Source organism: Balearica regulorum, chromosome 1 (genome assembly GCF_011004875.1).
Source record: "Balearica regulorum gibbericeps isolate bBalReg1 chromosome 1, bBalReg1.pri, whole genome shotgun sequence".
In the NCBI taxonomy this organism is placed as follows: Eukaryota; Metazoa; Chordata; class Aves; order Gruiformes; family Gruidae; genus Balearica; species Balearica regulorum.
In genome coordinates this window covers 1,268,043-1,293,695 of record NC_046184.1, presented here as the reverse complement: position 1 = coordinate 1,293,695, position 25,653 = coordinate 1,268,043, and the positions used below count along the sequence as shown (strand labels likewise).

The window sequence follows — 25,653 nt, the reverse complement described above, 5'->3', positions numbered from 1 at the left end:
TTCCTCATGTTGAGGTGGAACTTCCCGTGTTCCAGTTTGTGCCCGTTGCCCCTTGTCCTGCCGCTGGGCACCACTGAGAAGAGTCTGGCCCCATCCTGCTGACCCCCACCCTTTAGATATTGATAAGCGTTGATGAGATCCCCTCTCAGCCTTCTCTTCTCCAGACTAAGCAGCCCCAGGTCTCTCAGCCTTTCCTCATACCAGAGATGCTCCAGTCCCCTCCTCATCCTCGCAGCCCTCGGCTGGACTCTCCCCAGTAGTTCCCAGTCTGTCTGGAACTGGGGAGCCCAGCACTGGACACAGAACTCCAGCTGTGGCCTCAGCAGGGCAGAGCAGAGGGGGAGGAGAACCTCCCTCGGAGGAGGAATTGCAAGAGAGAGGATGGAGAGTCGTTAAAAATTGCTGTATTAAACCTCTTTTCGTTAAGTCGGTTCTTGTTCTAACAGAGCTGTCTGGCGTCTAGCTGCTGCGGGATGACCCTCTCCCGCCTGGGCCCATTTTGAGCCGCGTTGTGCCCTGCTCAGGGCCGGCTTTGTCGGAATAAAGCTTGCGCAGCTCGCCAGCCGCAGTGCTGTCGTCGTCCCCCTCAAAGTCGGGGACGCTTTATCCTCCTTCCGTCTCTGCCTTTGCTCCTCACCTCCTTGATTCCCTTTGTCCACGCGTCAGAGCAGGAGTGCAGAGCGCGTGTGGGGCTGATGGAGTTGTCTCTGTGCGCGGTTCTCCTTCCCGTCCCCTTCGGGATTTCCCTGAGCTGCTCTCACCCTTTTTCCCCCCCTCCCTCGTCTCTGTTAGGAGGGTGTCCCAGAGGAGACGGATGATTTCGGGGAGTTCCGGATGCGGGTCTCGGACCTGGTGAAGGACCTGATCTTCCTGGTGGGATCGGTGGAGTGTTTCGCTCAGGTGGGTTTGCAGGAGCATCGTGAGGAGAAGTTGCATCCGTCTCCTCGTGCACAAGGAAGCAACTGCGTCTGGGTGGTGGGGACGAAGTGGGAGGTCTCCCGTTGCAGGGTGGTCTGTGGGACCGGAGGCTTTAGGCAGGTCCACGCCTGGAGTCTGGTATTTCACGCGTGCGGGAGGAGGTGAGGAGCGGGTGGCCCTCTCGTGGGGTGGGATTCGCGACCGCGTTCCCCGAACTCTGTTTGTAGCTTCTCTGGTGAACTGATTTTTTTGCCTCTTGCAGCTTTATGCGACTCTGAAGGACGGGAATCCACCCTGGGAGGTGACGGAAGCCGTCCTCTTCATCATGGCCTCCATCGCTAAGAGCGTTGACCAGTGAGTCACCATCCTGCTGGTGTCTGTGAGGGCCGTGGGCTCAGGCCTCGCCTCCAGGAGAGCTTTGCAGGTTGAGTTCTCCGCTTCCCGGCCGGGAATACGGGTCCAGGGCAGACCTGGGACTGCGTGAAGCCGCGGGACCTTCCCGGGTCTCCTCTCTGCCTGCCTGGGCGCTTTAATGCCCCGCGCTTGAGTTCAGCCCTGGTAAAACAGGATAAGGTTTTGTTTTCCCCCTCGGTTTATCTCTCAAAAGCAATGTCAAGGCTGCTCTCGCTGCTTTTTATCTTCAGTTTTTCCTTCCGCTTTGTTTCCGAGAGCGCCAGCCTCCCGCTGCTGGAGCGCAGGGGAGCCCGCTCCCCGCCAGCGTGTCCCACGAGGTTTTTGCCGAGCTCAGCTCCGCTCTTCCCACGAGAAGGCAGGCGGTGCCGGGCGAGCCAGAGCCCTGCCACCGACTTGGGCTCCTGGGACTCGCCCGGTAGCACCCTCCCGCTCTGGGAACAGGCTCCTCTGGCTTTCTGCTGTCCCCGGAGGATTAATTAGCTTTTGTTCTTGTGCCGTGAGCGCTCTTACTGAAGGTATTTAAGTCTCCTTTTAAAGGTGAAGCCGGAGGCGGCTGTGCGTCAGGATCCCAGCCCCCGCCTGGGCTCTCCAGCTTCGCCTGCCCGACGCCGAGCGAAGCTAAAGAGATCCCCGGGGTTCCATAAAACCAGCTGCTCGGCAGAAATGATCCGGGACGTGCCTTGGGGCTGAGCCGGCTGTTTTTTCCCCCGCAGGGAGAACAACCCGACGCTGGTGGAGGTGCTGGAGGGGGTGGTTCGCCTCCCCGAGACGGTGCACACCGCCGTCCGTTACACCAGCATCGAGCTGGTGGGAGAGATGAGCGAGGTGGTGGACAGAAACCCCCAGTTCCTGGGTGAGTCCCGCCCCCTGCCCACGCCACCGCCCTGCCCCGCGGCCAGCCTGCGCCCCGGCACCCCTTCCTCACCCCGTTTTTCTCCTCCGCAGATCCCGTGCTGGGTTATTTGATGAAAGGTCTGTGCGACAGGCGGTTGGCTTCGGCGGCGGCCAAAGCCATCCACAATATCTGCTCGGTATGCCGGGACCACATGGCTCAGCACTTTAACGGGCTGCTGGAGATAGCCCGTTCCCTCGACTCCTTCACGCTCTCTCCAGAGGCTGCCGTGGGGCTCCTGAAAGGTGCGTACGGAAAAGCTGTCGGTGGTTTTTTTTCTCTTTGGCAAGGGGGGGGGGACGCTCACCACGGGTGCTGCAACCCCCTTTTCAGGTGGTTTTTCTTAGATCAGAGCGTTTGGGTTTGCCCTGGGGCACTCCGCGTGTCCACGGTTGGAGTCAAGAGCTCGCTTGGGGCAGGAGGTGGAAGGAGATCCTTCCATCAGCTGGCTCCGTCCCCGCTCTGAACCTGGAACGCGGGAAGAAAACGTTTGAAACGCTCACACCAAATTAGCGATGTGTTACTGCTCTGTCTGAGCACGTGGAAATCATCCCCACGGGGTGGAAAATTGCAAATATTTGTCCTTTTAGAGACCGTTTGGGCACAAAAATGTGGTTTTTCAACTCCAGCCTGCAGTGGGAGCGTTCGCTTCCCACCGGGCCTTTGGCTGTTGGGCGTCGTGTGCCTCTCCCGCCCCGGCTGCTCTTGTGGACCCGCAGGACTCGTGTCTGCACCTCGGAGCTTCCGGAGGCTTCGAGTGTTTCTGAAGCCTTTACAAACGGGGCGGCTCTGCAGCTTGCGGCTCTGCAGCCGGGGTGTGCGACTAGAGAGACAAAACTCGTGGTTTTTCACTTGTTTGCACTCGGATATCGAGGCAAGGAGCGTTAGCCACGCTTCTGAGCAGCTCCTCGTCCTGCCGCAGAGTATTTTCTCCTCGTTTAAAACAACGCAGCGGATACGTGAGCTTGAGGGGGAATTTTTTTCCTCCCGGTGTGGCGCTTGTGATGTCTGTCCGCCTTCAGATCATCCCTTCCTCCTTCCCGCCCCACCGAAAGTATTTCGGTGTCTGGTTTAACCAAAGACTTGGTTTCAAACTGCAGAGAACCATCTTCCAGTCCCCTCTCCCTTGCCCTCTGTGCAGGCAGGGCAGGCAGCAGGCAGTGCAGGCAGCAGGCAGGGCCTGTTTGGGAACCTCGTCGGTGTTGTGTTTTCACCCACCGCACTCCTACGCTGCATTCCTGCTCCTGAGCCTGTCTCCTCTTGCCTTTCAGGGACAGCCTTGGTCCTGGCCAGGCTCCCCTTGGAGAAGATAGCAGAATGCCTCAGCGAACTCTGTGCCGTACAGGTGATGGCGCTGAAGAAGGTACGTCCCCGCTCGGAACCGCGTTAACGTGCTCCTTGGCCGTCGCTGGGTTCGGAGGGGACAAATCGGAGGCCATCGAGCTGCCGTGGTCCCATCTTTGCCCGGTGGCTTGATCTGCCTCAGTCGCTGGGTGTCCTCAAAGCCGGAGGTGTGCGAGGAGTCCGGGAGCGAGACAGGATTTGTGCCCAAGACTCTCCTGGCTGAGAAATACCTGGCTGGTAGAGCGTGTAATGGGAGAAATGGGAAGAAAATGGTCCCTAAAAAATCAGTTTATGTGCCGGGAGCCCGAGAGCCCTCCTGAAAAAGCTTTCACCCCGCGTCCCCGGGATGGAACTCGACTTCCCTGTGGGGCACGTGGCCCCAAAACGTCACGTTTGGCTGTCCCGAAAACGTGCTGGCCCTAGTGACCTTTCCGTGCAGAACTGGGGTAGAAATCTCCGAGGAGAGCGGTGGGGTCTGGTGTCCGGGCAGCGGTTATTGGGTCTTTACTGGGAACGGGGCTGCCTGTGGTCCTGAAATCCCCTCGTTTTCCCCCGTTTTCCAGCTGCTCTCTCAGGAGCCAAGCAACGGCCTCTCCTCAGACCCTACCGTGCCCCTGGATCGACTCGCCGTCATATTTAGGTAAGGACGGAGGGGCCGGGGCAGCGCGGGGCGGGTGAGCTCGGGACTCAGAGCTGCTCACCCAGGGACTTCAAACGGAATTAGTCACGGCTCCTTTTCCCCCGGCCCCGGGCCGGCGGCTGCTTCTTCACCGGCTTCAAGGATCTCCAGCCCCTCTGAGCCAGTTCCCGGTCCCCTTCCCGCAGCCTCGGCCGGGTGCTTGAGCCTCCGACCCGTTTCTTCGGCTTTCAACACAAAACCTGACTGTTACGAAAGAAAATAAACAAATACCGTTAACCCTTTTGCTGCTTTTCACAGACACACCAACCCCATTGTAGAAAATGGACAGATCCATCCGTGCCAAAAAGTCATTCAGGAAGTGAGTGCCGGCGGGTCGGGATTCGGGGAAGGAATTTGGGGGGAGGGATTGATGGGGGTGTCGTGGCGGGCGGGCAGATCCGTGTGTCCACCGGCACCTCTGGCTGGGGCTGCGCAGCGTCGGGGAGGGGAGCTGCTGGCGGAACGCCGTCCCTCCTGGAAGCGGGGATGGCTGTTGGGGCGGGAATCGGCTTTTCAGCCCCCCGGAAGGGGACCTGGCTCTGGGAACGTCCCAGGCGCTGTGATTTCCCTGCCCCCGTGACGTTCGCAGCGCTGCACCGGAGGTGTCGAGCCGCTCCGAGCTCTTTGCTCCTACGTAAAGCTAATTTACGGGTCCTGGAACGCAGGTTCCTCTCGGTGCCGGGACCCGAGCGGCGTCAGCCTGACGGTTCAGGGGTTTGGGTGTTGGGGTACGCCGCGTCCCCGCGTTCGGCTTTTAACCCCCTTTGTGCTCAGATCTGGCCCGTGCTGTCGGAGACCCTGAACAAACACAGTGCCGATAACCGCATCGTGGAGCGGTGCTGCCGGTGCCTGCGCTTCGCCGTCCGCTGCGTGGGCAAAGGCTCCGCCGCTCTGCTGCAACCGCTCGTCACCCAGGTAAGGGGGTGAGAAACCCCGCGCTCAGCACCTCTGCGGGGACGCTGCGGTCCCGGGCTTGGAGCCGCCTTTGGAAAAGACTCGTTCGGTCGGTGTCGGCAGGCGGGCGCGTCTCGTGGGCGGCTGCTGGCACTGGAAAGCGCCGCGGTAAATGCCGGCGGTCTCGGGAGTTCCTGCGTTAAATCCTTGGGGAGCAGAGGGAGCCTTTGAACCGCGGGGAAGAGCTGAGCTCTGCCCGATTGATGTTCCGCAGGGTGTGGGAACCCTGCGGTTGTATCTGTAATTTGAAAGGGTTGCGTGAAACTCCATGTCGTGCTGCTCCTGGAAGGGGTGTCCTCTGGCAGCGGCGCAGGCAGCGAGCAGGAGATGTCCACGATGCCAGGCAGCGCGTGTTGTCTCCCCGCAGATGGTGAACGTGTACCGGGCGCACCAGCACTCCTGTTTCCTCTACCTGGGCAGCATCCTGGTGGATGAGTACGGCATGGAGGAAGGCTGCCGGCAGGGACTGCTCGACATGCTGCAGGTGGGCGCTGCGGCCAGCGGGTCGGGTTCTTTGGTTCCCGGGTTTCTAAAGCATAGAACTACAGAATCAGTCGGGTTGGAAAAGACCCTTAAGATCCCCAAGTCCAACCGTTAACCCAGCACTGCCCAGCCCACCACTAACCCATGTCCCCAAACACCACATCTACACGGCTTTTAAACACCTCCAGGGATGGGGACTCCACCACTGCCCTGGGCAGCCTGTCCCAGGGCTTGACAACCCTTTGGGGGAAGAAATTTTCCCTGATACCCAATCTAAACCTCCCCTGGCACAACTTGAGGCCATTTCCTCATGTTCTATCGCTTGTTCCTTGGGAGAAGAGACCGACCCCACCTGGCTACACCCTCCTTCCAGGGAGTTGTAGAGAGCGATCAGGTCTCCCCTCAGCCTCCTCTCCTCCAGGCTAAACACCCCCAGTTCCCTCAGCTGCTCCCACCAGACTCGTGCTCCCTTCCCCGCCTCGTTGCTCCCCTTTTCCCCTCCGTGCTCACGGGGAAGGCAAAAGGAGGGTTTGCCTGAAGCAGTTTCCACGGGGCGCTGATGCAGACCCGGGCTGGTCCCACCACCTCTCTGCTCCCACCTATCTTGGTGACCAAAACCGAGGAGGGGAAGTTTTTCGGTTAAAGCAGAAGCGGCGAGTGGCTTCTTGTTGGAGGAACGGACCGCCGAGGAAGGCGTTGCTGCCTGGGGACACGTACCCCAGCCAGAGCCGAGCCCCCGGCCGTGACGGAGGAGGAGCCAGGGTGTGATCCGATCCGCTCCGCTGTGGTCCATGCTGGAAATCTCCCTGCAGGGCGAGGGGCGGTTTGAGGTGTAATCGTAGCTAATTGCTAACGGATCCCCGCGCCCCTTCTCCTAGGCGCTATGCATACCCACCTTCCAACTCCTAGAGCAGCCCAACGGCCTTCAGAACCACCCCGACACCGTGGACGACCTCTTCCGACTAGCAGCCAGGTACCCGCGCTCTCCTGTCGCCTTGTCCGGCCGCGCGAGGACACCCCGACCCCTCTGTCCCTGCGGAGGGGTCCCCACGCGCCCGTGGGAGCTCTCCCCCTCTCCGTGGATGCCAGGCGGGTGCCGGTAACGTCCGTCTGTCCGTCCTCTGCCCGGCCAGGTTTATCCAGCGCAGCCCCGTCACCCTGCTGCGCAGCCAGGTGATGATCCCCATCCTGCAATGGGCCATCGCCGCCACCACCCTGGATCACCGGGACGCCAACTGCAGCGTCATGAAGTTCCTGCGCGATCTCATCCACACCGGGGTGGCCAACGACGTGAGTCACCCCTGGGGTCGTTCCTCGTGGCGAGGGCGGCGGGGGGGGGGGGGGTCTTCCTCCTTCGTCGGCGAGGCCCGGCCGTGCTGCCGTAGCCAAACCAGCTGCGGTTACCCCGCCGCTGCCGGCGCAGGCGCTCTGGGAGCAGCGTGTTCCCGTCTTCGGGCGCTGCTCAGCGTCCTCCTCCTCTTCCTCCCACAGCACGAGGAGGACTTTGACGTGCGGAAGGAGCTCATCAGCCAAGTGATGAACCAACTGGGCCAGCAGCTCGTCAACCAACTGCTGCACACGTGCTGCTTCTGCCTGCCGCCGTACACCCTGCCCGACGTCGCCGAGGTGCTCTGGGAGATCATGCAGATCGACCGGCCGGTGAGAGGGACGGGACGTACCCCGAAAAGGCGCAGGGCGGGGGTCGGGCTTCAGCCCTGAGTTGTCCCAGTGCAGATTTGGGCTCCCGCGGAGCCAAATCCTACAGTTTTTTTCCCCCAAACCGGGAGCTGGGTCTGGCTCCGCGTCGTGAGCTTCTCCCTCCTCTCGCTTCTGCAGACGTTTTGTCGCTGGCTGGAGAACTCGCTGAAGGGTTTACCAAAGGAAACGACGGGAGGAGCCATCCAGGTCACACACAAACAGCTGACGGACTTCCACAAGCAGGTGACGAGGTGAGCGTGCCGCCGCGCCGGAGCGGGGCAGGGTGCGACGCCGGGAGCCAGGACGGCGATAGGACGGCACGCGGCCGCCGCACCTTGGCGTTATAGGTCCCTTGGCGTCTGCGCGGCTCAGCCCCCGAGCGTCTCCGCCGGAGCTGGGCGTGCTGGCGGGACGTCACCCCCAGCCCCTGCCCACAGATCCGCCGGGATGTCTCATCCCGGGCGTTCCCGGGAGGCGGAAGGCCTTGCTTCGCTTTGCCATCACTGAACAGGTTTTGCTGCTCTTGCCTGACCCTGGGGAGCCGGCGTCCCTCCCCGCCGGGGCGCGGGTGGCTTTTGCCAGCAGTCCTGCCGCCTCCCCGCCGTCCCTCCGGCTCCCCGGCCCCGTGACTCACCGCTTCCCGGCCGTGCTGCTGCGACGGGGCCGCATCCGCTCCCGGGGCCAGGGCAGGATCAGCGCGGCGCAGCCGTAACCCGCTCTGGGCAGCCGGCTGTGAGCCGGGGCTCCCCGTCCCCCCGTGCTGCCACGAGCGGGGGGCTTCGGCCGCTCGACCCCCAAACGCTCTGTCACCCCCTGCCCGGCTCCGACTCGCCGAGCCACCAGTCCCGGAGAAATCCCAGAGCCCGAATCTCCTGCTGGGCTCATCCCGGGGGGGCGGCTGGCTGCTCCTGGCTCTGGCTGCGACACGCCGGTCCCCTCCGTCCCGGTCCCGGGGGGCAGCCGAGCCCGTTTGTCCCCGGCGGTTGTCCCTCCATCTCCCCGCACCGTCCCAGAGCCGAGCTGCCGGGCTCCCGGTTCCCTCCCCGCCATCTCGTACCGGGAGGGCTGTGCTGGGTGGGGAGGGACAACACCTTCCCCATCCCCCCGAACGTCCCCCCCCGAACGTCCCCCCCGAACGTCCCCCCTTGTTTTGCAGCGCCGAGGAATGTAAACAAGTCTGCTGGGCTCTGAGGGACTTCACCCGCCTCTTCCGATAGCTCCTGCTCCGGCACGGCGCCCGGCGCCCAGGTAAGAGCCACCCGCGGGCACCCCGACCCCCGCGGCGGCTTTGGGGGCACCCCGGGGCCGCGCTGGCCCCCAGAGGCAGGGGGGGAGGCCGGTGACCCCTCTCTCCCCTCCCCTCCTTCTCCCAGGAATGTCTTTTTAATTAGAAGACAGGAAACGAAGAAACCCAAGAACGTGTCCCACAATCAGCAAAGTTCATCGTGGCCGAGGGCTCCACTCGCTCCAGCGCGTCCCGCGAGCCGGGGCCGGCGCCGCGGGAGGGACGGCTCGAGGATCCCGCTTTCCCGGCGGATTTGCTTCCCGAACGTCGGCTACCGAAACAAGAAAACAAACCAACGCGGGGGGGTAAAAAAAAAAAGAAAAAAAGTAAAAAAAAAAAAAAACCGCGAAAAAACCCCAAAACCGCCACAAAACCAACCCGCCACCGGAAAACAGATTTGCCCGGCAGCGAAACAAGAGTGCGAAGTAGAAAACTTTCTGTGAAATGGAGAAAAAAAAAAAAAGAAGAAAAAAAAACCACCAAAACCCACCCAGAAAGCCCCCACTAAACGTAATTTCAGGCACGACGGGGGCTTTCAAGCAGCTGCAGGGTCTGCCCCCGCGCAGGAGGGGGACGCCGGGGCTCTGCCCTCCCCGCGCCCGCGCGTCCTGCCTGGGGGCGACCTCCCGGAGACGACGCAGGCGGGACGGACTCTTTAAATATATATATTATATTTCTTTTTTTTTTTTTTCCTTTTTTTTTAGTTTGTTTTTTTGGGGGGGTTGGTTTTTTTGGTTTGTTTTTTTGGTTTGTTTTGGGTTTGTTTTGGGTTTTTTTTTTTTTTTTGAGGGGTTTTATTTGGTTTATTTTAGGGTTGGAGCGTGCGGGGAGGAGACGGCTCGAGCGAGTGCGGGGCCGGGGCTGGAGCGCGTGCTGTTCCCTCGGGGGTCTGTAGCCATCTCGAGAACAATAAAAACAACAAAAAACTGAAAAAAAAAAATTAATAAATTAACAAAAAAACCAAACAAACCCCCCAAGTCCTGGCCTGGTTCTTCCCTCGGGGCCGTTGCCTGGATTTGGTCTTTGGGTGCCCGGTGCAGCCACCCCCGTCCCTGGGCGGGGGGTGCTCCAGCTCCAATTTCTTGTTGATTTACCCCAAAACTGCAGGAGGGCTGGGGGGGGGGTATCACACCGTGGGTGCTCCAGGGAGGTGGGTCCTGGGTCAGCGTGGCCCCCTCCTCCCCCAGAGCACCCATGGGACCCGGCGGGGGCTCGTCACCGGCAGCTCCGGGGGGGGGTGGGGGGGCGGTGGTGCTGTGGGTGCCCCCCGTGTCCGCCCCCCCCATCACTGGGGCAGGGAGCCGGGCGGCAGCACCCAGGGTCCGGCGGCGGGTCCGGGCTCTGGTTGCGCCGGCGGCAGCCGCTGCTGGTTCTGCCAGAGCTGGTGAAGCTCCTTGAACTGCTCCACCATCTTGTCCTTGAGGTCGGGGTGGGAGATCTGCAGCGGGATGCTGTCGGCCGACCAGGAGAGCTCTCCCGAGAACATCTCCAGCAGCAGCCGTGCCGCCACCGGCACCACCTGCGAGAGTCCCCGCCGCGTCAGCCGGCACAGGGACGCCCACCCGTGCGTCCCCCCGCCCTGTCCGGGCATCCCGGGGGGGGCCCCGGGGTGTCCCCGTCCCCTCACCTGCACCGTGATGAGCTTCTTCTCCTTCGGTTTCTGGTCCGGCCACTCTTCGCCAAAGCAGAAGAAGATCTCGAAGGGTGGGGGGGTGCTGGTCTGGCCCTTCTGGAACAGGATGAGGTCTGCGGGGCCGGACGCCACGGTGAGGGGCAGGATGGAGCATCGCACCAGCCTCTCTGTCCCACCCGGTGTCCCCCCACCCCACCCGCTGTCCCCTCATCCCACCCACTGTCCCCCCGTCCCACCCGCCATCCTTCCACCCACCGTCCCCTCATCCCACCCACTGTCCCCCCGTCCCACCCACCATCCCTCCATCCCACCCACCGTCCCCCCATCCCACTGAGTGTCCCCCCGTCCCACCCGCCATCCCTCCACTCACCGTCCCCCCATCCCACCTGGTGTCCTTCCATCCCACCCGCCGTCCTTCCATCCCACCCAGTGTCCCTACACCCAGTGTCCCCCATCCCACCCAGTGTCCCCCATCCCACCCACCGTCCCTCCATCCCACCCGCCGTCCCCAAGGGACGCAGAGGACAATCCCCCCCCCCCCAGTCTGACCATTGAGGAACCCCTCCAGGCTGAAGAGTTTGGTTTTCTTCTCCCTCTCGATGGGGTTGGGGCCGGCGCGGGGGCCGGCGCAGGGTCCCGTCCAGAAGACCTTGCACTGGCAGAGGCGGATGGCGTAGATGTCCTGACCCTGGAGCTCCAGGATCAGCCCGCGGTCCAGCACGTCCAGGAGCTGGTGGGTGTAAAACCGCTGCTTCTCGTTGGGGATGGCGTCGGTGGCGGGGAACCGGACCTGCTCCAGCGTCAGCGGCCCGAAAAGCTCCACCTGCTCCTGCGTGGGCTCCAGGCTGCTGTGGAAGAGGCGGCAGCCGTGGGGGTTGCTGATGGTGAGGACGCAGACCTGGCGGCCGCGGTACTGGAACTTCAGCTCCAGGTCGGTCACTGCCGAAGGGACGCGGATGTCAGAGCTGCCCGCGCGGGGACCGCCCCACGGCCGCCCCACAGGCACCCGCAGGCACCCGTGGCCACCCCACGGGCACCCCATGGCCACCCTCCCACCCACCGCCACCCCACGGGCACCCCGAGGCACCCCACAGGCACCCCCCCCACCCACCACCACCCCACGGGCACCCCAAGACACCCCACGGGCACCCACGGGCACCCCACAGCCACCTCTCAGCCCCCCCCGTGCCACCCCATGCCCACACCCAGCGCCTCCCCCCACCCACGCCCCCCGTCCCCTCCTGTCCCCCCCCACCCATGTGTGTCCCACACAGCCCCCCCCACCCATGCCCACGCCCCCCGACTCATGCACCCCCCCCAGCTCCCCCCCCCCATGTCCCCCCCACCCCAGGGCCACCTCCCACCCCCCCAGCTCCCTCCCCGTGTCCCCCCCACCCCCCCGGCCCCCCCCGGCGTACGCGGCAGCATGTGGGGGCTGATGAGCAGGTTGGGGATGACGTGCTCCATGGGTGCCAGCGGGCAGGCGGCGGGGGGCCCCAGGGTGCCCAGGGGGGGCCCCGTCTCGGCGAGGGCGGCGGGGGGCAGCTCGAGGGTGCCGTGGGTGCCCCCCCCCTCCCCGGGGAGCAGCGCCGGGGGGGGCGGCGCGAAGGGCCCCAGTGGGCAGCCGCTGCCGAAGGGGGGCTCCTCCTTGGGCCAGGGGTAGGGGGGCAGCAGGTCCCCCCCGTGCTGGGTGTCTGGGGTGCAGCGCGGGGTCAGAGGGCGGCCGCGACCCCCCAACCGCCCCCCAAAACCGCCGGGCGGGTGCACCCTGCACCCCCACCCACCCGGTGCCCCCCACTCACCGCTGATGCTGAGCGACGTCATCTTCTGGAGCTGGGGGGGGAGCAGCGTTACGGGGTGGGGTGCGGGGCTCCCCCGACACCCACCCCCAGGGTGTCCCCGGTTTGGGGGTCCCTGCACCCCGACCCCCCCCCCGTGGGTACCTGGCTGACGTCCTCCTCTTCCTCGTCACAGCCGTAGTCATCCTCGGGCACCCCGTCTGCAAGGGAGACAGGGCTGGGGGGCGCAGGGGGACTTGTGGGGTGCTGGGGACCCACTGGGTGCTGGGGCGTTATGGGGTGCTGGGGTGTTATGGGGTGCCAGGTCCCTGTGGGGTGCTGGGGACCCATTGGGTGCTGGGGCATTATGGGGTGCTGGGGTGTTATGGGGTGCTGGGGTGTTATGGGGTGCTGGGTTCTTCTGGGGGGGGGGGGGGGTGTGGGGTGCTGGGACCTTGTGGGGGACTTGTGGGGTGCTGGAGCCTTGCAGGGTGCTGGGGCTTTGTGGGTGCTGGGGACTTCAGAGGGTGCTGGGGTGTTATGGGGGGCTGGGGCTTTGTGGGTGCTGGGTCCTTGTGGGGTGCTGGGATGTTAGGGGGTGCTGCGGTGTTGTGGGGTGTTGTTGGGGTGTTGGGGGCTGTTGTTGGGGTGTGGCGGCTGTTGTCGGGGCGCTGTTGGGCTGTTGCGGGGTGCTGTTGGGCTGTTGTTGGGGTGTGGGGGGCTGTTGTTGGGGTGTTGTTGGGGGCTGTTGTCGGGGTGCTGTCGGGCTGTTGTCGGGGTGTTGTCGGGGCGCTGTTGGGCTGTTGTTGGGGTGCCGGGTCCCTGGGACGCCCCGGGGTGCCCCCCCCCCCCCCGCTGGGGTACCTGCGCCCTCGGGGGGCCCCTGGCAGAGCTCGTAGACCTTGTAGGGCTGGGGGGGGGCGGCCCTGGGGCCGTCGAAGAGCAGCCGGAACTCCCGGCTCTTGTTGAGGGCGCAGCGCAGATTGGCCTTCCAGCGTGCGGGGTCGGGGGCGTCCAGCCCCGCCCGGAACTTCCCGGTCTCCTGCGCCCAGGCCTGGGGGGGGGGTCAGCACCCCATTGGCACCCCAGCGGCACCCCCACCCCATTGGCACCCCCACCCCGGCACCCCAGCGGCACCCCCACCCCGGCACCCCATTGGCACCCCCCAGCACCCACCCCCACCCCCGCCACCCCCATCCCGTGTCCCCGTGACACCCCACCCCCCCCCAGCACCCCCCACTGTCTGTGTCCCATGGCCCCATTGTCCCCCATCACCCCACGTCACCCCCCATCCCACACCCCCCATGTCCCCCCCACCCCACGTGTGTGTGTCCCCCCATGTCCCCCCCATCACCCTGTGTGTGCCCCCCCCCATGCCCCCCATGTCCCCCCATCACACTATGTCCCCTCCCATCCCCTGTCCCCTGTGTCCCCCCATCACCCCGTGTCACCCCCCATCCCATGTCCCCCCATCACCCCATGTGTGTGTGTCCCCATCACCCCATGTCCCCCCCACATCCCCCCTCCCACGTCCCCCCATCACCCCATGTCCCCCCCACATCCCCCCTCCCACATCCCCCCATCACCCCATGTCGCCCCATCCCATGTCACCCCCCATCACCCCCATGTCCCCCCCTCCCTTGTCCCCCATGTTCCCTCCACATCCCCCCCCATGTCCCTCATGTCCCCCCATCCCCCCATGTGCCCCCCTCCATGTCCCCCCATCCCCCCATGTCCCCCCCATGTCCCCCCACCACCCCATGTGTGTCCCCCCCATCACCCCCGTGTCCCCCCCCGTCCCCCCCTTGTCACCTTGAAGATGTTGTCGTGGTCCTGGGGGGCGGGGGGGTGGCGGGTGGCGTGGCGCCAGGGGATGGCGAAGCGTCTGCGCTCGGGGTCCAGCCAGTGCAGCCCCGGGTAGCGCCGGCTGTCCACCTGCGCCACCAGCCAGGGCTTCAGCCGCACCCGGCGCGCGGGGGGGTCCATGGCGGGCTCTGCGGGGCGGGGGGCACGGGGCTGGGGCAACGGGGTACCCGCCACCCGGGCCGGGGGGGGGGGGTGAGGCCCGGCCAGCTCGTGACACGGGTGAGAGAAGGGGCTGAGGCCTGGGCAGCTTGTGACATGGGTGAGAGAAGGGGCTGAGGCCTGGGCAGCTCGTGACATGGGTGAGAGAAGGGGCTGAGACCCAGCCAGCTCGTGACATGGGTGAGAGAAGGGGCTGAGGCCTGGGCAGCTCGTGACATGGGTGAGAGAAGGGGCTGAGGCCTGGGCAGCTCGTGACATGGGTGAGAGAAGGGGCTGAGGCCCGGCCAGCTCGTGACATGGGTGAGAGAAGGGGCTGAGGCCTGGGCAGCTTGTGACATGGGTGAGAGAAAGGGCTGAGGCCTGGGCAGCTCGTGGTGCGTGTGTGTGTGTGTGTGTGTGTGTGCACGCGTGTGAAGGAGCTGAGACCCAGCCAGCTCGTGACACAGGTGAGAGAAGGGGCTGAGGCCTGGGCAGCTCGTGGTGCGTGTGTGTGTGCACGCATGTGACGGGGCTGAGACCCAGCCAGCTCGTGACACGGGTGAGAGCGTGTCTCTGTGCGTGTGTGTGAGAAGGGGCTGAGGCCTGGCCAGCTCACAACACGTGTGTCCGTGTGAGAGTGCAGGGGCTGAGACCCAGGGAGCTCGTGACACGTGGGGGGGGTGGGGGGTGCTGAGGCCTCGCCACCTCATGACGTGTGTGTGTGTGTGTGCGAGAGACGGTGCAGAGACCTGACCAGCTCATGACACACGCGTGTGTGTGTGTAAAACGGGGCTGAGACCTGGGCGGCTCATGACACGTGTGTGCACACCCGGGAAGGGCTGAGGCCCCTCCAGCTCGTGACACGTGTGCGTGTGCGCGCGCGCGTGTGTGTGGGTGTGCAAAGGGGCTGAGGCCTGACCAGCTCGTGACACGTGTGTGTGTGCACAGGTGTGACCCGGCACCCGTGGGTGCCCCCCCCGCGTGTCCCCGGGCCCTGGGTGGGACACACACACACACACACACACGCACACGCACACGGCGCTGGGGGGGGGGGTGTTCCCACCCACCCCGCGTGTCCCCGCGGTCCCCCGTGGCCCCGCCCACCCCCGCGGTGGCAGTGGGGGAGGGGGTGTCCGCGAGACCCGTCCCCTCGCGTGGGCGTGGGGAGGGGGGGGGGGGCGTCACGCTGCGCCCCGAAAGCAGAAGCTGCGGCGGGTTTGGGGAAACAAAACCGGGCTGGAGCCGCCAAGGGTCCCAGCGGGGCGGGAACACGGGGGGGACACGGACACGGGGGGGACACGGACACGGGGGGGACACGGACACACACCCCGACACTGACCCCCCCACCCGGGACGGGGAGAGGAGCGAGATCCCGCGCCCCGTGGGGACGGTGGGGTGACGGTCCCCGTGGGGTCAGGGTGACGGGCGCCATGGGGGGGGGGGTCACCCCGAGCCTGGTCCACGCGTGGCACCCGCCCACGTGCCCGCACACACGCGTGTGCAGGACCGAAGGGACGGACGGACGGACACTTCCTCAAACGCGCTTGTGGCGGGTCCCGTGGGTGCCGTGGGTCCCGTGGGTGCCGTGGGTGCCCAGGCTGCTGCCCCCCCCCCCCCCCCAACTCAGCGATGCCCACGGCCCCCACCCCCACGGGACCCCACACCGCGGCACCCACCCGCAGGGACACCCACCCGCGGGCACCCAACCCCGGGACACGCACCCCGTGGGCACCCATCCCGGGGGGGGGGGGGGGGGCCGGACACAGACACCCCCCCCGTTCCCACGGGCACGCACCCCACGCCCACGGGGGACTCCGGGGGAACCGGCACCGGGACTCACCTGCGCTCCGCCGCCGCCGCCGCCCAGCGCTTCCGCACGGCGGGGCCGGGCCGTGGGGCGTGGGACGGGCCGTGGGGCGTGGGACGGGCCGTGGGACGGGACCGGCCGCACTCCCGCCCCCCCGGGACCGGCCCGGCCCCGCCGCGCCCGAGGCGTGTCCCGTGTCCCGTGTCCCCCGTGTCCCCCCACCCGTGTCCCCCCACCCGTGTCCCCCTCCGGGGTCCGGTCCCGCCCCCGCGTGTCCCCCCGCCCCGCGGCAGACCCCTCATTAACATATGCTTTACATACATTTGCATACCCCGCGCCCATCGCCCGCACCACGTGACGCGCGGAGGGGGGGGATCCCCGGAGTGGGAGGGCATTCCCCTCCTCCGGGCTCTGATTGGCCTCGCTCGCTGTCACTCATCCACGGACCATGTCCCCGCCCTCCCTTCCCCTCGTGGCCCCGCCCCTAGCGCCGCTCCCCCCGCCCACCCCCCTCCCCTCCACCGGGGGCGTTGCCCGGCAACGCGAGGGGGGCGGGGCGATGGGCGGGGCCCACGGCACGCGGAGACCCCGCCAGGCTCCCGGGGCGCCCCCGGGTCCCCCCGCCCGCCCCAGGAGGCCCCGAAAGAGGTACCGGTACCCCCCCCCCCCTTGGGAACGGTAATTAAACGATCCTTTTAATTGCCGCCGCTTCATTAACCCCCCCCGCGTGAGGTGTCCCGGGGGTGGGGGCCGGGCAGGCTCCGGCTTTGGGGGAGAACGGCTCAATTAACGTCTTAGTTAAGCTAAGGGGGGGATGTAGATCCCAGTGGATTCCCAGTGGGATGGGAGCACATCCCAGCGGATTTCCAAGGGAGGGGGGGCAGATCCCGGTGGATTCCCAGCAGGAGAGGGGCAGATCCTGGTGGATTCCCAGTGGGGTGGGAGCAGATCCCGGTGGATTCGCACGGGAAGGGGGGGGGGGGTAGATCCCAGTGGATTCCCAGTGGGATGGGAGCGCGTCCCAGTGGGTTCCCACAGGCAGGGGGGCAGATCCCAGTGGATTCCCAGCAGGAGAGGGGCAGATCCCGGTGGATTCCCAGTGGGGTGGGAGCAGATGCCAGTGGATTCAGGGGTGGGTGGGTGGAGCAGATCCCAGTGGATTCCCCGGGGCGGGGAGGAGCAGATCCCAGTGGATTCCCATGGGGAGGGGGTGGGTGGGAGCAGATCCCGGTGGATTCCCACGGGGAGAGGAGCAGGTCAGAGTGGATTGGGGGGGGGGGGGAGCAGATCCTGGTGGATTCCCAGTGGGATGGGAGCAGGTCCCAGTGGATTCCCGGGGGGGAGAGGAGCAGGATGGATGATCCCAGCCTATGAGCCAGGAACAGGGATTCAGGCTGGGAATCCCGGTCCTGCCCTGCTGCAGGATGTGGGGAGAGGAGCTCCGGGCCTCCGAGCATCTTCCCTCCGCATCCCAGCCAAATTCCCAGCCAAATTCCCAGCCAAATTCCCTTCCTACCCGGCGTGCAAACCACAGCCGGGCACAAAATGCCAGAAAAAGGCACCAAAAAAAGCCGATTTAGGGGTTGCCGAATGGATATTTCCTCAAGGCTCCTGTTTCGGCACCCGCTCGAGCTTTGCCTGCGTTATTCTGTCCTCGCCGCGGGAGCGGCCGGAGCGGGAGGCCCACGGGTGGGAGACGACGACGGCCCCGCCGATGAGTCGGGGTTTTTCGGCAGAGATTTTGGGGAAACGGGAAGGAAACGGGACGGTCGTGCGTTTCCCCTCCGCCGCCTCCTCCTTTCGCATCCTCCTCCGTGTTTCGGGAAGCGCTGGGGCTTCAGCTGGCTCCGAGGGTTCGCTGGTTTATGTTTTATTTTAATTTTTCCATCGTTAATGGCAACTGTCTCCACCAGACTCGGATTTGACAGTCCCCGTCCCCAGCTCCGCTCTCTGCCCCACGGCCTCACTGGGACACAAAGACGGGGGGGGGAGGAGGGGAAAAATCAGGTTTTTTGGGGTTATCACGCATGAAGTCACGGAGGAGGGGACTTCCCCATTCGCTTCTTCCACCGAGAACCGAAACCGTTCTCAAAAACATCGGGTTTCGCTCCTGACCTGGCGCCGATGTCCCTCTCCCAGCACTTTTCACCTCTTATTTTTCTATTTCTGGTTAAAACTCCCCAGGATTGCCTGGGTCTTGGGCGGCCGTGAGAGGGAGCACTCAGCCCTGACGACACCGAAGCGGCTCCCCGGGGTGATGTTGGATGGGACGTCCCGGAGCTGGGCTGTCGGCATCTCGGCGTCATCGCTTCCCGGGCCCCCGGCCAGCTGCCCGCTCTGGATACCGGCGTGATGTATTTTTGGGCTCCTGGTGCAGACTGACCTCCAGCTCTTTTTCTTCCTTAATTTGGTGGCCTCTTCCCCTGGAGCCAGCTTTACCGTGAGCGGGACGTGGTGCCGAGGACACGGCTGGGGCACTGGAGCCATGCCGGAGCTGTGCCGGAGCAGTGCCGGAGCCGTGCCGGAGCTGTGCCGGAGCAGTGCCGGGCCAGCCGTCCCGCTCCCGGGCTGCCTGGGCAGGGAGATAAACACGAGGCCGTCCCATTTCCAGGGATTTTCCTTCGTGGCCAGAGCCCAGCTCGGCTTCCCACTGTCGGCCGCATCCTGCAGCGCCGGGATTGGCACCTCCGGTCCAGTTGACACCCCCCAGCTCCTTAACGCCGCGCCTGGGACCGGGCGGTGAGGTGCCGGGGGTCCATTTGCTCCGCAGGTTTGCTCTCCGGTTTTGAGGTCTCGTTTTCTCCGTGGCAGCTCCGAGCAGACGGTTCAGCAGAAGCTGAGGGAATCCTTTGCCGTCCCACGGCTCCTGGTCAACGGAATCGCCGTTTTCCTGATTGAGTTGGTTCGCTTCCTCGGTGAGACCGTGGTCCAGGTGAGCCAGCCTGGTTTCCGTGCCACCGAGAGATGTGGTACGAGCACTCGGGCCCTCCAACCTCTAACTGAGACTTTTTTATCTGATTGTATTATTTTTTTAAATCTCTGATGATATTTTTTTCAATCCCCGTTTCCCTCGAAGACCCCTGGGTTGTTAAAGCTCAGTCCCATCTCAGTGGTGGACCCGTTTCTGGGGAGGTTGGACTTGTTCTCCAACAGAAAAGAAAGCCCCAAGGTCAGACACAGAAGATATTTGATGGCGTGAGAAACATGAGTGTTCCATACCCACCCAGAAGGTTTGCCCTCCAAAAAACCGTGGTTACACCCCAGAGATACCACCAGAAACCTTTCTGCCACCGGTACGCCCGGTCTGGGGTCACTGGGAGACGAGATGTGCTGACACCCCGAGTATAAACCCCCCGCTCCCCTTCCTCTGGGAATTTCCACCTCAAAATACTTCAGTACTGGGAGGAGAAACTTCTCCGCTATCTCAAACTTCTCCTCCCACAGTGAAATTTGTGAATCTCTACCGTGTTTTCGGTACCTCTAAGAGGAGCAGGGAGCTCCTTGTGAGTAACTCATCCAAATATTTATCGAAAACAAGCATTTTAACCCAAATTCACCTTCCTCTCCAGGTGCTGGCGGTCGGTTTGCTGAGAGCCGTCGGCGATCATATTTTGAAGCCCTTCTTGGCGGCGACGTTCAACAGCCTCCTGCAACCTCTGCTGCTGTTCCTGCTGAAGATCCTCCGCGGCATCCGGGACCTGACGGATCCCATCGTCGACATCCTGGCCGCCGTCTGCGCGCAGGTCGCCGTCCTGCTGCGGGCCATCAGATTAGTGGAGGTCAACCTACAGCCGGACAGGAGGATGGAGATTGGCAGCAGTTGAGGTTGGGTTGTGGGTGGCCAAGGAAGAAGGGGAGGAGAGAAGTGTTGATTTCTGCAAGGAACGATGGAAATTGGGGGAGAACGGGGCTGTTTGCGGCACGGGGAGGCAGGCACCGAGAAGGCGAGGAGAAGCGGCGTGGCCGCGAGTTTCTGTGCGGGCGGAAGGTACACGGCGCCAACGGGATTGGGTTTGTATGTTCTGTTTTTGCAAATAACTCCTCAATCGACCCGTTAAATTACAATTTTAGAGCTCGGACCGTGTCTCTATTGAGGTGTTTTTCCTTCTCCTGCCTGGAAGACTCGGCTTTCCGCAGGGAAGGACTTCCCCGTCCGCCCTCTTGCAGCGGGCTCTTCCAGTGGGCTCCGCTGCCGATTTCGGAGGTGGTTTGGTGTCAGGAGCCACGATGTCCTCAGTCCTTGCCGGGGGGGGGATGGACTTCTCCCCAGAGAGCCAAACGGCTCCCAGGCACCCTTGATGTGGGCTGCGCCTCCGCCGGAGCAGCTCTGCTGCTGTGGGAGGGGGTCCTGTAGGGACCGGCGGGGGAGGCAGAGGAGCAGAACAGCGGGCAGCAAAGCTTCGAGTGCGTTTTGCAAAGCTTTGAAGGGGATCAGGGCTGGGACTAAGCCACGTTTTGGGGCTCGCGCCTGTGCCCCTCTCCTCCTGGGAGCATTTCCCACCGCTTGCGTGCGCTGCGAGATCCCTTTGGCCTCGATGATTACACGCCGAAAGCCCTTTTCTTTTTATGGGCAGCCAGCAGCTTGTTTTTAACTTCCCGGCCTGTAAGATCATCCGAAGGATTGAGCCGACGACCGGCTACGATTTAATGAACGAGCTCCACGACGAGGCACTGCGAGGGGTCCACCGCGGTGGCCGTGCCCGTCGGCGCGCGCTCGTTGCCCTGACTCGCCGTGCTATTTGGGTGCCGCTGAGTTCAGTGATAACGGGATGTTCCTCTTCGCTGGTGCAAAGCGACGAGCTGGAAGCCACCAAGGCGAAGAAGAGCTCTCCAGGGTCGGATGACCAAGGGCAGAGTGTGATTGAGAAGCCGAAGCCGAACCGAAACTTTCCGGGCAGCGGGAAATGTGCTGGTTTTCCAGGAGAGGGAGACCAGACCAGCTTTGCCCTTGCTCCTCAGCTAACGGCATGCAGACACGAACAGGACCTGGCCTCGTGGATCGGGTCCGGCGCGTCCTGCAGCCAAGTCACCGGTGCCAGGATCGCACCAGGACGGGTCCGAGGGGCGTTTGGGACACACACACACACACACACACACACACGGCTGTCCTCAGGGTATTCCCGTCCACGCGAGGCCCCCGCGTTGGGGCGCAGGCACGTCCCGCCGACCACTCCCTGATAACAGAGCTTTCTGCAAGGAAATGATTAAAATGAACAAACAGAAAGCATGACTAAAAGGATGGAATTAATTTGAGGTTTCTTGCTTTGTTGATTTAGCCCAGGATTCACTTTAATGATTTAAGTGGCTTTAATTAAATCAATCTGCTCCGGGAACAGGAATTCCCCATTTCATTTTATTTATTTATTTATTTTGCCTAAAGCTCTCCAAATCAGCACAGATCCAAGAGACAGAGAGAGAATCGGGGAAAATTCAACAGCCAGGACTGAGGAGAGGCAGCTTGTGTCATGCTCGAGCAGCATCTCTCTCCAGGCAGGGACCCTCCGTCCCGCACCGGGAGAGGACGTGTCCGCCGTCCTCCTGCAGCCCTGGCTCCCGGCAGGCACCCAAGGAGCTGGGTGCTGGGTGCAGAGCCGCCATCCGCCTCCCGCGGCCCCTGGGACGGGGGATTTGCACGTCCTGCCGGCCCTGGGGACGGCGTAACAGCCGGTTGGAGTTTGTCTTGCAAATTAGACACCGTCACGCCCCGGCAGCAGCAGCTCAGAGAGAACAAGGTGCAGAAAGTAACTTTCTTTTTTTTTTTTTTTTTTTTTTTTTTTTTGAGTTTTGGGGCCTAAAGGGGTGAAGCGGAGCTCTGGGCTGCTGGCCATGCACATCTCCTTGGTGCTTCTCCACTCATCGAGAGCAAAACCCTCTTTTTCCTCCTTAAAAAAAAAAAAATCCTCCAAGCAAACAAACCCCAATCCAAACTACGTGCATTTAACACGCCCAGTCTGTGCCTTCCCTCCACCGTGCCCCAAACGCTGGCAGGGGTGTGCAGCCCCAGCTGCTCGGGGCGGCGGGGGGGAAGGCAGCAGGGGATGCAGTGCCTCTCCGGCACGCACCCACCTCCCTGTGGGAGCACGCATGTGTGCCCGGGACGGGGTCTCGAAGTAGCCGTCCCATCCTCAGCCTCCTTTCACATGCCCCCTGCGCCGGGCTGCCGGTGACCCCCCGGCACTCATGGCGGTGCTCAGTTACAACGCCGTGCTCGGACAAGGACATTGTTGGCTGGTGGCAGCAGTGCTCACGGGGCTTACGCTCACCAGCAGCCCGGGCTGGCAGCTCCCTCGCATTGCTGCTCCCTTACATCACTGGCCCGAATGCCTTCCCTCCGGCTCATCCCTCCGCTCCGAGCGCTGCGGCCGAATCCCACGAAGACAACTCGGCACGGGAGGGCGGTGGAGCGGCAAGGCGCTTCTCCTGGCTCACAACCAAATTTTTAGGTTTTTGGTTGTTTTTTTTTTGCCAGCCCTATGGACCTCAACCCAGGTGCTGTGCCTGCTGGATGGGGGGGTACGGCTCTACCCGACTCTTTCCGCCGTCATCGCTGGGGGTTTTGCTGATGGCTGCCCCGGAGCAGCCAGGGAGGAGTGGGTGCAGGGCCGGGAGAGCAGCCAGCTGGGACGTGGAGGAATGCCAGGACGCTGAGCACAGGGCCCCCTTCGGCTCTGCATGGCCATCGCTTCCCTAAATAGACGACTACGGGGCGGGAGGATTAGCTGGGGGCATTCCTATGTCCCCCGCCGCTGACCCCGGGACGCGTTGCTCATCGCTATATTAAATCCTGCACACAACAAGTTGTTCTTCACAAGTCCTTCGCTCCAGGTGTCGGGATTTCTGCTCCTCCCTGTTGCCCCGCACTTTCAAACACCGCGGGGATTTGCAGACGCCGAGTCAGATTTGGTTTGTTCCGCTTGGATTTTGCAGGGGAGGTTTGTGCTTTTCCCTTTCGATGCCTCCTGGCACCGCTCGTGGAGCGCGAGGGTATTTATAGCCAGCCGGCGAGGTGAAGAGCCGCTGCCGAACTGTTCGCGAACGCTCTGTGCCAGCCCGATGACGGGGCTGCTCGTGCGTGGTTATAGCCACGTGGTTTCACAGGAGGAGCCGAGGGCCTGGCCCTGGGTTTAGGTTTTTGGGGGGGGTCACAGCCCTGCCGCGTGGCTCTGCTCGGGAGAGGGGCTGTAGGAATGTGGTTGTGCGGGAACACACCGGGTTGTACCCTCGTTTGGGTCCCAAAGAGGCCACAGCCTGGGGTCAGAACAAAGCACAGAAGTGTTGAAATAAACTGGAAATGAGCTGTTTTGGCTTAAATTTGGAAAGGCTCGGTGTTTTGGTTTCTTGACACCATCTTCCCATGGTCAGAGGTAAACTGAGGCAGGGCGTGAGTCAGTCTTTCCGTGGAGACACTCGGTGTTACACGTTCAGGTCATCTTGCCCATAAAAACCAGAGTCACGCTCTTGCTGCTCATCCTTGGGCTCCTCCGACCTCCCACATCATTCCTTATGGTGGAGATGCCACGGGTCCTGCTTCCCTCCACTCCCACAGGCAGCTCCATGTCCTCCACCCTTCAGCATGCCGCTGGGGACGCGGCCCAACCCCAAAGGGCTTCCCCAATTTCACCTGCGGGACCTGTTCTGCTGCTGAGGGACCTCAGCCCACCTCATGGTCCTTCCTCAGAGCAGAGTCACCGCAACGTCGCTCCTGGGAGAGGCTCCTCATCCCTCCTATCCGAATCACCCCCATCGTAGGTCTGCATGCCGGACCTGGTGCATCCACAACCTCATCCCTGGTCCCAACGTGCAAAAGAAGGTTTCTGCCTCACTCCCAGCAAGAGACTCTTAAAAAAACCCCTCTCACATTTTCTTTTTTTTTTCACACTGATCAAGCGCAGGTTTGCTGTGCTCTCCTCCCAGATCGCGGTTCTGAGACCACCGGTTGTTGTCGCTGCCCTCCCTTGGGCTTTCTGCAGGTGGCCCAGCACAGGATCTAGGATTAGGGCTCAGGCATTGACACTTTGGGGTTTTTTTTTTTGGTTTGGTGGTGTTACCGCTTTGGGGAAATGACCTGAAGAGCGGGTGAGATGCAGGCTGTGCTCCCAACAAGCGCTGGAGTCTTGCTGTGCTTCCATAGCTGCTTTCCCAGAGGGATTTGTAACAGCTCAGTGTCTGACCACCCTACAATGGAGCTGGCATCCCAGGGCAAAGCTGGAGCTGGGAATTCCTTTCAGATACGTTCACTCCTTCATTTAATAGTCCCCGTTGCCCTCTCTGCAGCTCACATGGAAGCAGGTCACCACTTGCAGGCTTAGCCAGGAGAAACCTGTCCAATTGCCCACGTTACACATGCCATGGACTTCCCAATTCATTTGGGTTTGAACAACAGTGCACCTCCCGGGAAAAAACATCCCATTCTGTGGCAAAACCATGCAGTCCTGGCCAGCGAGATTCCTTCGACCTGACTTCACCTTCCTGAACGAGGCAGATGGCTTGAGGACAGAGTCCTCCAGTTTTCCAGCACTCCCGCTCCTTCACGGTGGCGTTGGTTATTCTCCAGATCCTTCCTGGCATTGGCTGTTTTCCAGATCCTTCGTGGCACCATTGGTGGTTGTCCAGCTCCCTTGTGATGTTGGTCATTCTCCAGATCCTTCCTGGCGGCATTGGTTGTTCTCCAGATCCTTTGTGGCGGCATTGGTTGTTCTTCAGACAGTCACAGCTCTTCTTCCAGGGGTGTTTCTCAAGGGACTCACAAAGGTTTTAAGCTAAAACCAGCACCTAAACAGTGTCTGTGACTTGGCAGTGGCTGTAGCCGTGGGTGGGATGATCAATAGGCCAAGAGACTAATAAAATTCCCTCTTTCTTGTCCAAATACCAAGGTCATCTTCCCCCTGTCTGGGGCATGTGACAAAGAGGTAAACAAGGCTACAGCTGAAAATCTAGTTAATAAGTAACGTCTTCTCCTAATTGTCTGCTTTTGGTAGAGTTTGAAGGTATAAGTAATAAGTATCCAGCACTTTCGAAAACCAGGGCACTTTCTTTACCGCTGTACAAAGTGGGAACTGGGCAAAGATCTGATGTTATAGACAACTTATGGTTGTATCCGTTCTTAGCTAAGGTTATGAGTGAGACAAAACCCGTGGAGAAAGGAAATATATTTTGTTAGAGGTGTCTCAGTGGACAAAGCAGCTAAACATCTACAGTTTGGGCAAAAGAAATCAGTGGGGCCAAGGGATTGGAAAATAAAGATGGGGAGAGGATTTTACCTCGTGCAAAAGATTGGGGAGCGAGCAGAGGATCCAGCTGCAATGTGTCAACATTTTTAAAAGGCTCTGAAAAACTGGAAGAACTGAAAAAAGAAACTAAGAAAATGGCCTGACAGTTGGAGAAAATGTCTTTGATGAGGTACTTGGAGCTCAGGGTTTCTTTAGCTCATCAGAAAGGAGGAAGAGAGATGATTTCGGTTCTGCACATGAGCACTTCTGCAAAAAAAAAAAGGCTCAGGAAGAGCCTCAAATTACTACTCAATCCTCTCAACTGCGGTCTTTGCTGGATCAACATTGTTTTAAACGTAGTCAGAAACCCGGGCCAGAACTGAGTCACCGCTCCAACTCCGTTGGGCTTGAGCGAGAGCATCCACCCCTGGACCTCTGGTTTCGTGAGCCGGTCAGCGACGCCTCCCTTGTTTTGTCGTTCTTCGAGCCCTTTGCCTAGATCACACCACGTCCTGTAGATCCACGTGCAGGATCCCTCAATGTCCAGATCCTTCC

General features: G+C 62.5%; 3 protein-coding genes across 12 annotated transcripts in view; 2 read left to right on the top strand and 1 right to left on the bottom strand.

Annotated features, from left to right (window-relative positions):
- TNPO3 (transportin 3) overlaps window positions 1-8,959 on the top strand; it is a 35,469-nt gene extending 26,510 nt beyond the window's left edge. Inside the window, exons 9-23 of one of the 3 annotated variants that reach the window (XM_075748885.1) lie at window positions 793-900; window positions 1,181-1,272; window positions 2,046-2,185; window positions 2,278-2,469; window positions 3,496-3,587; window positions 4,132-4,208; window positions 4,506-4,566; window positions 5,022-5,162; window positions 5,569-5,685; window positions 6,563-6,657; window positions 6,818-6,974; window positions 7,176-7,343; window positions 7,521-7,633; window positions 8,539-8,630; window positions 8,756-8,959. In XM_075748885.1, coding sequence (XP_075605000.1) covers window positions 793-900; window positions 1,181-1,272; window positions 2,046-2,185; window positions 2,278-2,469; window positions 3,496-3,587; window positions 4,132-4,208; window positions 4,506-4,566; window positions 5,022-5,162; window positions 5,569-5,685; window positions 6,563-6,657; window positions 6,818-6,974; window positions 7,176-7,343; window positions 7,521-7,633; window positions 8,539-8,599 — 1,614 coding nt within the window. In that variant the 3' untranslated portion in view covers window positions 8,600-8,630; window positions 8,756-8,959. The remainder of the gene's footprint in view (window positions 1-792; window positions 901-1,180; window positions 1,273-2,045; window positions 2,186-2,277; window positions 2,470-3,495; window positions 3,588-4,131; window positions 4,209-4,505; window positions 4,567-5,021; window positions 5,163-5,568; window positions 5,686-6,562; window positions 6,658-6,817; window positions 6,975-7,175; window positions 7,344-7,520; window positions 7,634-8,538; window positions 8,631-8,755) is intronic. The other 2 variants (XM_075748966.1, XM_075749053.1) reach the window with 2 other exon arrangements.
- A 478-nt stretch (window positions 8,960-9,437) lies between these two features.
- On the bottom strand, window positions 9,438-15,938 carry IRF5 (interferon regulatory factor 5). 7 transcript variants are annotated; one of them, XM_075749647.1, is made up of 10 exons: window positions 15,923-15,938; window positions 13,891-14,072; window positions 12,943-13,132; window positions 12,244-12,299; window positions 12,103-12,133; window positions 11,719-11,994; window positions 10,850-11,239; window positions 10,295-10,413; window positions 9,983-10,186; window positions 9,438-9,593 (listed from the first exon to the last, which is right to left on the bottom strand). In XM_075749647.1, the coding sequence occupies exons 2-10, from the start codon at window positions 14,062-14,064 to the stop codon at window positions 9,471-9,473; spliced, it is 1,563 nt and encodes a 520-aa protein (XP_075605762.1). In that variant the 5' UTR covers window positions 14,065-14,072; window positions 15,923-15,938; the 3' UTR covers window positions 9,438-9,470. The 7 variants fall into 7 exon arrangements, with proteins under 7 accessions (XP_075605762.1, XP_075605349.1, XP_075605275.1 ...); XM_075749234.1 differs by lacking the exon at window positions 15,923-15,938 and having other exon boundaries at window positions 12,253-12,299; window positions 13,891-14,467; XM_075749160.1 differs by lacking the exon at window positions 15,923-15,938 and having other exon boundaries at window positions 13,891-14,466.
- A 504-nt stretch (window positions 15,939-16,442) lies between these two features.
- Window positions 16,443-19,968, top strand: LOC142601255 (uncharacterized). 2 transcript variants are annotated; one of them, XM_075750100.1, is made up of 3 exons: window positions 16,443-16,537; window positions 18,701-18,821; window positions 19,459-19,968. In XM_075750100.1, the coding sequence occupies exons 1-3, from the start codon at window positions 16,449-16,451 to the stop codon at window positions 19,711-19,713; spliced, it is 465 nt and encodes a 154-aa protein (XP_075606215.1). In that variant the 5' UTR covers window positions 16,443-16,448; the 3' UTR covers window positions 19,714-19,968. The 2 variants fall into 2 exon arrangements, with proteins under 2 accessions (XP_075606215.1, XP_075606183.1); XM_075750068.1 differs by lacking the exon at window positions 16,443-16,537 and adding an exon at window positions 17,908-18,628.
- The last annotated feature ends 5,685 nt before the right edge of the window (window positions 19,969-25,653 follow it).

Excerpts from the sequence above, each read along its gene's own strand:
- IRF5 (XM_075749160.1), bottom strand. The coding sequence starts at position 14,361 with ATGTCACGAGCTGCCCAGGCCTCAGCCCCTTCTCTCACCCATGTCACG. Across the intron at positions 12,134-12,243 it reads AAGAGGAGGACGTCAGCCAG|CTCCAGAAGATGACGTCGCT; the intron begins GTACCCACGGGG and ends CTCCCCCCCCAG. Across the intron at positions 11,240-11,718 it reads CAGCCCCCACATGCTGCCGC|TGACCGACCTGGAGCTGAAG; the intron begins GTACGCCGGGGG and ends TCCCTTCGGCAG.
- LOC142601255 (XM_075750068.1), top strand. The coding sequence starts at position 18,375 with ATGCCGGAGCTGTGCCGGAGCAGTGCCGGAGCCGTGCCGGAGCTGTGC. Across the intron at positions 18,629-18,700 it reads GCCGCGCCTGGGACCGGGCG|CTCCGAGCAGACGGTTCAGC; the intron begins GTGAGGTGCCGG and ends TCTCCGTGGCAG. Across the intron at positions 18,822-19,458 it reads TCGGTGAGACCGTGGTCCAG|GTGCTGGCGGTCGGTTTGCT; the intron begins GTGAGCCAGCCT and ends CTTCCTCTCCAG.